Below are 11624 nucleotides of genomic sequence, written 5' to 3' on the forward strand. Positions count from 1 at the left end.
AGCTCCAGAGCCAGAAACACCTGCAGGAAGTGATAGGAGGAGAGAGGAGAGGGACGAGAAAGCACAAGACTACCAGAAAGGGGAGAAGTTGTGTTAGTAACATGCAATAATGGGATGAGGTTGCATACAGAGGGAGAGAAAGTAGAGGAGAGAGGAGCTCAGTGCATCATGGGAAATCCCCCGGCAGTCTAGGCCTATAGCAGCATAACTAAGGGATGGTTCAGGACTCACCTGAGCCAGCCCTAACTATAAGCTTTATCAAAGAGGAAAGTCTTAAGCCTACTCTTAAATGTGGAGATGGTGTCTGCCTCCTGAACCCAAACTGGAACCTGGTTCCACAGGAGAGGAGCTTGATAGCTGAACGCTCTGGCTCCTAGTCTACTTTTGGAGACTCTAGGAACCACAAGTAACCCTGCATTCTGGGAGTACAGTGCTCTGGTGGGGTAGTAAGGTACTATGAGCTCTTTAAGATAAGATGGTGCCTGACCATTAAGAGCTTTGTAGGTGAGAAGAATGATTTTAAATTCTATTCTGGATTTTACAGGCAGTGCAGAGAAGCTAAAACAGGGGAAATATGATCTCTTTTCCTGTCAGAACGTGTGTCGCAGCATTCTGGATCAGCTGAAGTGTCTGATTTAAGCAGCCTGATAATAAGGAATTGCAGTAATCCAGCCTAGAAGTAACAAATGCATGGACTAGTTTTTCTGCATCATTTTGAGAGGATGTTCCTGATTTTTGCCATATCACGTAGGTGGAAAAAAGGCGGTCCTTGAAGGTTGTTATAGTTATAGGGCATGTCTTGATTAAAAAGATAGCTGAGATTCCTCTGGGGCTGAAAGCCAGGGCAATGCCATCCAGATTAACTACATCTTTAGATAATGCGTCTCGGAGGTGTTTGGGCCTTTCGCTGTTAAGTAAAGATAAACTGCTTGTTAAACTTTACTGTTTTGGTTTACTCACACCCCAGAGAGACACAGGTTAACAGCACCTTCTGGGCAGGTGTGTTTACAGTGTTTGCGTGCTCTGCTGATGTACAGTTACAGCTGATGAACTCTTAGCCTAGCATGCTAATCCTATATAAACGTATGGATGAGACTTTTATAGACATCTGCATATAGAAACAGAGGAATGAGTCATGAACCAACCATTTCCCCCTCATGATGAGTTGATCATCTGACCTTTGCTCTAGCGCCATCATAAGGTCATAATTTACGGTACAGTCATGATCCCCTCAGAATGAATCAGAAATGAATTTTATACATGTATAGATGGTCAGGCTAGGTCAATAATATTTATGATGTGGTCAAATTTGAATTAAAAACCTGCTGTCTGTGATAAATGTACTGATGGATGGATAGAATAATTCTTTTATAAGATGATCAATACTGATCTGATGTCTTTGGATGCATGCTTGGATCTACGGCACACTGCAAACCATTGGTCATAAGTCAATTTTAGGTACATGAATATTATTTACCATCTTATTTTACGTCTGTCATTACTTGTGGGAGGACATTAAAAAAAGCTCCAGTAATAACTTGACAGAACAATATAACTGTCAGTTTAACAACATTCCCCCATCAGAAAACAATTCAGTCCAAACAATCCGTGGCTGTCGTCTTCCTCAACAAGTCCACTGTGGAGCTAGCAGTGATGAGGACACACAAAAAATAATTAGATATAAAAAAAAACACATTTCTAGTAATGCCAGTCTAGGTGTTGCTGCTTCATTTTCACTAATGTTTTGGTTTTCTAAATGTTTTAAATGTCAGGTACGGCGTGGGGTGTATTGAACAGTACAAAGAGAACCTCCACAAGTTCTTTGGCCAGATAACAACCATCGTTCACCACGACTGTTTCATCCTGTGGAGTCTGGCCATGCCGCTTGGCAAAAAGATCAAGGGTGGATTCTTGGTGCCTGAGGTGAGAGATCTCTTAGCTCGGGGCCTGCAGCTTTTCATTCCAAACAAACACTCCTCCAGCTGATTTTACTTATTAGTACCTTCATCCAGAGAACAGGGAAATGAGGAGCTGCATATTTGCTTTGTGGAATTAGAAGAGCTGCAGAAAGAAAGCATAGGAGGAGAGTGGCTTCTCAAAAGATTCCTACCAGCGCTGTTGTCGGTTCAACATTTAAATGTGTTGAATATTTTGGTTTATGACCAAATACCTGCAAAACATTTTGATAAACCAATTAATTTCTCAGTCAGATCTATCGGGCTGATACCTGCACTCATGAGGCCGATACACACAAATGTCCACAGACCCATCTGCAGCAGCCTTGTCAGTGAGCTGCTGTGGACTGATATTAGTGCTCCCCTTTGTGAGACTTGGGAAGGTGGTGATAAGTTATTTTAGAGGCCTAAATATCCGTAGTCACCATCGTCTTTTCTAAATGTTAACACTTTTCTCCCATACTAAATGACAGCAGCTCTAATCTAACACCATTACTGGCTAGGATTAAATATATATAGTTATACTGTAGAGAATAATGCAGCTGAATGACGTCACTTTTGACAAACTGTACCCCACTCTCCCTTAAACACCAGTCATGTTCTGAAATCTACAGCGGAACCCAATGAGCTGGTTCATAATTTTATTTAGTGGTTTTACCAGAATATGTTTAGATGGTTAAATTTTCAAAAAACACCATATTTTTGTCATACTGCACATTGCTGCAGCACCTCCACAAGTATGCCTGTTTGTTGACCGCTCCGTTTTATCTACATAGTGAAGCATCTCGCTTCTATTGGGTCTTGGTTGGGAGTTGCACATCGCAGTACCATATCATTGTGAAGTCACCTGTTGGTTTGTGGACTTGGAAGCCTCGAGTTTGGCCGATAGGGCGTCAACATGTTGAGTTTTTGCAACCAGCGGCACCGGACGTGACCATATTTGGAAGAGACTGTGGAGCCAACAGCTCTGTGTGCAGCTAGTTAGCTTGCTTAGCTAGGTGCATCTGTAATTCATGTTAACTGTCATTTTAACTGGGATGATAATTCTAAAAGTCTTAAAACAGCAGGTGGATGTGTTGTCACTGTGTATGCTGCAGCAGTGTTTTTGAGTGCCACACTAGCCGTTATGCGCAGATAGGTTACAGAAGTAAAGGCTGGACTACAAACGAGCTGTTTTCAGGCAGTTCAGAGCAGAATTTCTGTGGGAGATGGGAACTCCCTTTGGGCTGGACTTTGGGCTTTTTCACTTTGCAAACCTGTTACATGCACAAAAAATATTTCTAACACAATAACAAAAGGGTGAAAGCCAAAAAGCATAAATTCTGCATTTTTTAAAATTTGTATCTGGGGAGAATTTAAACGACAACAACAAGATCATAATCTGGTTTCATCTTCACATTAAAAAGTCTGACATTTGGGAAACAGTCCATTTTGACTGCTTCAACACAGAGTCCGCCTCCTCTCATCTTGCCAGAGTCTTGCGCTCAGTACACTGACCCCCGGCAGTTGCTTGATCTGGGACGTCAATGGGGCAGGTCTCTGTAATGATGTGGGCACAACAGTCTTTGATTTCTGTTGCTTGGCCAACATGAGTCCCAATTTGTCCAGGATCAGCCTTAAGTCAAAGCTGGGCCAACATGACTCCTATCCCGGCTCTCTTTCCTCTCCTCTGAGCGATCACCGCACCGCCGTGGTGCCTGGTCCGGTTGATCTGGCTGGTGGATTGTGGTCTGCTGCTCTTTAATCCAAAAACCCTGTCTTCCTTTTTCAATGACTGTACTTCTGTCAGAGGTAACATAAAGCTGGAAAAAACAAAAGTGTAGCAAAGGTTGAAGGAGCTGCAGGCTGCTGCTTCAAGTGCCGCCGGTTGCTATGACAGGGTACACATTATGTTAATTACAGTATGGTATGAACAATAACAAATAGGTAAAGAAAGGAGAAAAAAAGTGATTACAGATGGTATTACTGGTTTTACTATATCACACATTTGTCTAATGACCTACAGTTGTGAAAGGCCACGGAGTAGTATACAACCAACACACACAGTTTAAACTGCAGTGTGTAGTTTGACTGACTGATCAGGAAAACAGTTCATAATCCGCAGAGGGATTTAATAGTCGTTCAGCTTTTGATTCATGCAAAAATCACAGATCTACAGACCCTCCTGTTCAAGCAGTCTTGGCCCCGGTTGTTTGGTCTGCACCAGGATTCTATTGACAGCTTTCATACCAGCCCGAACATACTGCTGGACACGCCAGGGTTCATTTTAAGCAAACCAAACACGTATGGTGTCTTTAAAAATGGCTTTGAAACAGTTGTGAGGGCTGTCTGCAGAGTAAACTGGTCTCACCAGTTGGCTTGACCTCAACACCTTTGCTTAACCGTACACTAAAAGAGAAGATATTTAGGCCTGACATTATTATTCGCTGCTGGTTCATGTGCTTTGTCAAACTGTCACATTTAGTAAACTATACTAATATAATTAAATATTTAAAATACTTCAGCTGAGAACACCAGCCGTAAGCCAAGTTTTCATCCAAGTTTAGTGTAACTTGTAACTGAATTTCCAGAAAATCTGCTAAATAAAATGCCAATGAGGACCTGGTGTCATCCACTACTGTTATGTGAATATTAGGAGTTAGTTCAGCAAGTAAACAGTAGTCAAACCTTAAATGAGGGAAAATCATTCCAAATCCTCACCGATCAAACATTTTTGGCTCTTCGGTGACAAGCAAGGGGTGCGGGAAGGCGGGTGCGAACACAGTGTTTAAATTACATGTGCAGACTTCATAATGGGCACTATTTTTACTATATGACAACATAAAATACAGCAGGATATTGAATGTAGAGGATGCTATTGATAATTCAGCCTAATAATTTGACGTCATCAGCTGTTTGCACTGTTTTGTCATGATTATAGCAGATACATTGGTGTGATGGGGGTCGACTCTGACAATATCTTAATAATAATCATGTACGCCCAAATCATCCACCACCTCCCAACCTGGTGCCGGTCATTTAAACTTTCCAGGTCATTTCTTTATTGTGCTGAAGTGTTTTCTTTAACGGTTTACTTTCATGATTAGAGCGCAGTAATGTCACAACAAATAACCTGGGACATTTATGCAGGAAAACTAAAAACTCTAGTTATAAATTCAGGACAGGACAGAGGAAAATCTGCTGAGGAAACAGAATTCAACGTTATAGTTTCTGAAATAATTTAGACGCTCTGATGGAGCTCAGGATTGATCAGGAGGACGGCTGCTTTACTCCAAACAGTTTCAGTGTTTGAACCTGGACTGTGTGTGAGACTTTTTAGATGTGGAAAAGTACAACCAAACTGTTTTGAACAGCAAATGTAAAATTGTTCATGAAACAAGTGTAGGTTGAATCATCACATCACTGAATCCCAACAGGTGAGCCACTTGGGTCCCACGCTGCGCTATGACATAATTGAAGCAAACTTCTACAGCAGTCGGCTGGCAGACGCCTACGGTTTGGACGTCCTCGACCTGCACTTCCACTTCCGCCCCCACCTGCAGCACCGCATGCCCGACGGCGTCCACTGGGATGCACTGGCCCATCGGCACATCAGCAACCTGCTGCTGCAGCACGTCGCTGAGGCCTGGGGAGTAGACCTGCATGATCCCCCTTCCCCACCAGGACAAGGTCAGACACATAAAGCTGACTAATGCAGTGCTAACATGTTTCAGTCCTGTGACTGCTAAACCTCTGACATGATGCAGTTTATTGACTCCATATTTACCGTGCTGAACAAGTGGTTGTCAATAGAAACACTTATGTCTGAACTGATCTGCATATATAAGTACCATTAGACTGTATAAAACATGGACGTAGTAGTGTCCATGACATCACCCTTAGGTTTCTGAAGAGCCGTTGTGGGCGGCTCCGGCTATCGCCATACTCTGGCTAATCCAAAAATGGGCAAAGAGGTTGAGCTGAGGTGGTGAGTTACAGAAAAAGTTGTCAGTTGTCATGAAGGGAGATATTAGCCATAGAGACCAAGCTATAGACATGTTTATATCTGCTGTAAAGACATTTTAACCTGGGGTTCTATGGGGATTGACTGTGCTTTTCTGCCTCTGGATAAGTATGCACGTCACACAACATGTGTTCATCCATAGAACATGAATGAACATTTAATATTTACCAGCCTGGGTTTCAGTGGAAAGTTTTCATATCTAATTACAGTTTGAGAGGCTTTTACACCCAGAGAACTCTGTGTGGTGAATCTCAGTATACTTTGATTTCAGGAAACTTTAAAAGGTTAGATGAAGTTGATAACTACAGTATTCACGGCCTTAGTGCCAAAATATTTGTATAAGTCAAAAACCCATAACGGTTTCACTCGACTGACAACCTGGGTTCTTGCAATGACAAGGATGCCCTCTATTTCGGAAAAAGCAACCCACACACAATGACAAGGAAAAAAAGCTTTAAAAGAAGATGCCATGTCGAAAAGGAGTGTACAAACAGAAAACAGGCCATTTTGAACTGAGTGGGTCTATGATGGCACGCAGGATTGGATATCTGCTATCAGAAGGTAACACCCAGACAGCATTTTCAAGACTTCTTCAACTGTCTTTCTTACAACATTCGTTCATTTTTTTTTTTTTTTTTTTTTTAAACCTACAGTACATCTTCCATTTAGGTCATCAAGTGTGAAATGATGCATTTGGTGCCTGAACTGTGTGCATGTGATGATACTATGGCAGAGGCGTAATAATGTTTGAATGTTTAGTGTTTCCACAGGGTTGCAGAGAAGACTTTGGACGCCACAGTATCAGACCTGAGTGGCCTCGTCCAAGGCCCCTGCTGGACGCAGGTTTGTAAAATCAAAGTTTCTCTTGTCAGTCACTCGGAGGTTAGGACTCACTGAATCACTGAAGAATACTGTATATTTTAAACAAAGGTCAGCTGGTCATGACCATTTGGACCGGTATTTATAGTATATATGCATATTCATACATGCATCTTATTCTCATTCTGTTTTTGTCTCAGTACCACTAAGGAGATGTGGCCTGGTCCAATACCAGCAGAGACACTTCAGATCAGACAGAGTTCACTTGGTTCCACCAAACTCAGGTGTGTGTTACACTTGAATATGTTATATGCAGAAGCTATTTTGACAGTACCTTTTTTTGCTCACCACTGTAGCTATACATATACAGTAAATACACACCAATCAGCCATAAAATTATGAAGGTCTCCCATTTGCCACCAAAACAGCCCTCACCCCTTGAGGCATGGACCGCACTGTGTATGCACTGCGTGTTCTGACACCTTTCTATTAGAATCAGCATTTTTTTCTTTCAGCAATGTTACCTACAGTAGCTTGTCTGTTGGATCGGACGACATGGGCCAGCCTTTGCTCCCCACATAAATCAGTGACCCGTCGCCGGTTCACAGTTCAAGTACTGGCCACTCCAGAGCATTTTGGAGGTGCTCTGACTCGTCGTCTAGCCATCACAATCTGGCCCTTGTCATAGTCGCTCAAATCCTTACCATTTTTCCTGCTTCTAACACATCAGCTATGATGACACAATGTTCACTTGCTGCCTAATATATCCCACCCACTGACAAGATGTTATTCACTTCACCTGTTAGTGGTTTGCTAACAGACAGAGCAAGGCACCTGCTTCCAATAAAAGATTTTTATTAAAAAAGTTATGTTTGAAAAGGTTTGTGGACCATTTATTGTTTTTATGAAGTGTTTGGACTTAACTAAGAAGAGTTGTAAACCTTGCAGAATGTTATGTGGGAGCTCTTGGGACAGTAATTATGTGAAGTTGATTAATGAAATATCAGATGATGATTTATTTCCAATTCAGAAATGCTACTTTGGGGATTATATGAAAAGACTAATTTGTGTTTATTTTTAAAAGCCTTAATGCTTTGCCTTTTTTATGTATCTGTGTGGAAAGGGGATGAATAATGTATGTTGTAACTTCATCCTAAAGACTGCTGTTTTTGTCTTGCATGTGGATGAAAGGCAGAGCAGTGAGCTTCAGACCCCTGCTGGTGCCAACACAGCTCACTGATCACCCTGCACAGGCTGCCGGCCACCGCTATAGAGGTAATGCTCCAATGTGCCTGCCTGCACTGGAATTACTGTATGCCCAGAGAGTACGGTCTAGACCTGCTCTTCTATGAAAAGCCCTATGAGATAACGGTTGTTGTGATATGGCGCTATGTAAATAGAATTGAATTGAAAATGAACTCTTGTCCTATTCCCATCTTTTCTTCCAGATGTGCTGATGTGTTTAAGTTTGTGCAAGTGGGCATACTAAAAGTTAAAAAGTTTAGTTTTATTATAAACTGTGACACATAAATAGCCGGCTGTGAGTAACACTTTTTAACCTTTCTAGCCGTCTCGTCCGTACTGCCACACATTTGTTATTTGTCATTATTCTCTACACATTATTTCGCCATTAAATCCCCAGTTTGGATATACCTTTTAGCTATATTTAGACACTAACTTAATGTGTTTGGCACATAAAGAGACACACCTGCATTATGTATTTTGTTTCCCAAGTGGTCTATTTTCTAGAAATTAGGATAGTGCCATCTGATTGTCCGTACAAACGCTTTCCAGCCACTTTCATCTAAGCAAAGTTAATTGACTTGCTATTTGAATAAGAAACTGTAAAGAATGTCTTCACCTCATCTGTATGGCACTTTTTCTTGAGACGTCTTCAGAACATGGTTGGCCTCCACCTCCGGCAAGTATGCCTGATTGCGTGTGATGCAGAGAGCTACACACTGCAGTTCACATTGAATGTCTGAGCAGAAGAAACTATAAAGTCTCTGTAGGCCTATGTCTGTCAAGACAGACTCATGAGCTTCAGAGGTTATATCCCCAGCCCAGCACTATACATCTGAGTGGGGAAAGAAAAGGCTGCGCTTGACCAGGCATATGAGCAGCTGCTTCCAGGTGTGAGTGTGATCAGGGAGTTCCTGAAAAAGAGTTTGGCTCTCGACTGCAGCTTCCTAAATAAATAAATAAATAAATAAAGGTTGGGTTAAAAAAAAGAAGTGCACCTAAAGACACCAGACAATGCCAATGGTAACTCGGCAAAGAACTGTATGGCTTTATGAAGACTGTGTTTGGATTGAAGAAGACTGATCTGCCCCAGCAGTAGATTGTGGGAGGCAGTGGCTTCAGGCTTCAGGAAGCTGGAATTACACTTCTGTGAAGATGCACATCTCTCCGAACGTGCACTGATTCCAAATCGCATGACGCTTTGTCTGGACCAGCTTGTAAAACAATGTGATTGGTTGATTCAAACAAGAGAAATGTGTTTCGATATCCGCACTCTGTTTGGACACTGCAAGAAACTACAACTAACACAAGTCTATGCTAAAGACCAAAAAACATACTCATAGCAAATGAGACTACATGGCTACTGTGAATGTTACTTTTCAAAAGCCTGATGAAAGACACCAGCAATCTCCCCATATTGGCCCCTGTCTATAATTCTGATGTAAGAGGGATTTGTGAATCTAATGTGAATCTACTCAGCTTTCCTTTATCTAATGATGAACTGCTTTAACACTCTCCTAGTACAAAATGGAGATGAAAAGGGAAGCAGCATGAACAAGCAGATAAACCCAGGTGAAGTTTGGACAAGCACCGTCTCACCTCATTACACCCGGTTTGAGCATAATAGTCAGCAGGCCGCCTCTGCGAGTTTCCCTTTTCTCGGACAAAAACCACCGAGGCATGTTTTGCGTACTCTGTCAGGTCCATGCTGTCCATGTTTGTACCAACCAAAAGGAGAGAAGCGAAAGACCAAATGTTAGTGAGTCCAGTGTCACTGACACTTTTACTTCTTACTCTTAAAGACCTAATGAAAAGTCACCTTTTCAGTCTTAATGTGATGCACTGTAGAAGATCACTTACAGGGCTAATTGGTAAACTGCTGAAGCTGGTGCGCTAACTGCTTATTTTGTTTGTTTATATATATAAAAAAAAATGTAATGGCATGCTAGGGGCAGGCAAGCAGTAGTCAGTCACAATAACCCGATGAGCTTTCTGTTTTCTCTGTACAGAGTGTTTATTCGCCACTGATATATTGTTCTTAGATGGTTGCATTATTTCACTGTTACAAAGAATTATTTTAGGTGGGAAAGTGCTCGGCGCTAATAAGTTAGGATAACTTGTACCAATTGTCACTGACTGTTCCTTCACATGTCAGCCTTGCGCATTGCGTTTCTATGAGCCAGGGATCGAAACCACCGACCTTCTGATTAGTGGACGACCTGCTGTACCTCCTGAGCCCCAGCCACCCCGAGTCTACAGTTAGATTTGGTGAAAAAGACTCTTTGAGGGAGCTGACAAAGAATCCAAGCAGCAACACAAATTTTGCTAGAGGAAGTAATCCCCCTTATGCTTAATGTTGATGAATCAGAGATGGCTTCAAACATACATGTTCAGGATCCGGGGGGGGTTGGAATGAACTTACTGCATTGACATAGTGGTGGTGGTGCAGATGTGGAGAGCTCTGGCAAAAAATGCAGGGTTGTCTGGCAAAATAGCTGCCATAATGCAGCGCTGCGTTTGAGAGTGGTAGATTACTTTGTTACATAAACGTGTTTCTACTGTCATCCTTCCTCATAATTTCTAGTATTACTGATATTTTGGATGCGCTCACTTTAGGTTTTACTTCCAAGTAATGTAGTAGTTGATCGGGATAAACGTTTGGCTTGTTTTCAGCCCGTCTCACTGGTCATGTTTCTTGGACCCGCCTGACGTTGTTGTAGCAATGTTGCCATGTTACCAGATCTTAGTCGTGGTGAATATATATCTTAGGTGGTTAGCTTGACTTTGCGCATATCCATTTATTTTACAAGGTCAGAACATTCAGAGCATATCCATTCATTCATTCATTCATTACATTTATTCCTTTAGCTGACGCTTTTATTCAAAGCGACTTAGAATTGCTATATACACTCACCTCAAGGATTATTAGGAACACCTGTTGAATTTCTCATTAATGCAATTATCTAATCAACCAATCACATGGCAGTTGCTTCGATGCATTTAGGGGTGTGGTCCTGGTCAAGACAATCTCCTGAACTCCAAACTGAATGTCAGAATGGGAAAGAAAGGTGATTTAAGCAATTTTGAGCGCGGCACGGTTGTTGGTGCCAGACGGGCCGGTCTGGGTATTTCACAATCTGCTCAGTTACTGGGATTTTCACGCACAACCATTTCTAGGGTTTACAAAGAACGGTGTGAAAAGGGAAAAACATCCAGTATGCGGCAGTCCTGTGGGCGAAAACGCCTTGTTGATGCTAGAGGTCAGAGGAGAATGGGCCGACTGATTCAAGCTGATAGAAGAGCAACTTTGACTGAAATAACCACTCGTTACAACCGAGGTATGCGGCAAAGCATTTGTGAAGCCACAACACGCACAACCTTGAGGCGGATGGGCTACAACAGCAGAAGACCCCACCGGGTACCACTCATCTCCACTACAAATAGGAAAAAGAGGCTACAATTTGCAAGAGCTCACCAAAATTGGACAGTTGAAGACTGGAAAAATGTTGCCTGGTCTGATGAGTCTCAATTTCTGTTGAGACATTCAGATGGTAGAGTCAGAATTTGGCGTAAACAGAATGAGAACATGGATCCATCATGCCTTG

At 42.1% G+C, this 11624-nt stretch overlaps 1 protein-coding gene and 1 long non-coding RNA gene across 3 annotated transcripts in view; one reads left to right on the forward strand and one right to left on the reverse strand.

The window, feature by feature from the left end:
* Nucleotides 1-11624, forward strand: part of LOC123981171 (PC-esterase domain-containing protein 1A-like) — a 32585-nt gene that overhangs the window by 13182 nt on the left and 7779 nt on the right. For both annotated transcript variants that reach the window (XM_046065870.1, XM_046065871.1), the window contains 5 exons: nt 1773-1923; nt 5372-5624; nt 6718-6801; nt 6978-7061; nt 7969-8052. In XM_046065870.1, coding sequence (XP_045921826.1) covers nt 1773-1923; nt 5372-5624; nt 6718-6801; nt 6978-7061; nt 7969-8052 — 656 coding nt within the window. The remainder of the gene's footprint in view (nt 1-1772; nt 1924-5371; nt 5625-6717; nt 6802-6977; nt 7062-7968; nt 8053-11624) is intronic.
* The window catches only part of LOC123981172, an 11533-nt gene continuing 3197 nt past the window's right edge, over nt 3289-11624 (reverse strand). Inside the window, exons 2-3 of the long non-coding RNA XR_006827690.1 lie at nt 9619-9727; nt 3289-3757 (exon numbers count right to left, since the gene is read on the reverse strand). This is a non-coding gene — a long non-coding RNA (uncharacterized LOC123981172). The remainder of the gene's footprint in view (nt 3758-9618; nt 9728-11624) is intronic.

The sequence above is a fragment of the Micropterus dolomieu genome, linkage group LG12 (assembly GCF_021292245.1).
Source record: "Micropterus dolomieu isolate WLL.071019.BEF.003 ecotype Adirondacks linkage group LG12, ASM2129224v1, whole genome shotgun sequence".
Classification (NCBI taxonomy): Eukaryota; Metazoa; Chordata; class Actinopteri; order Centrarchiformes; family Centrarchidae; genus Micropterus; species Micropterus dolomieu.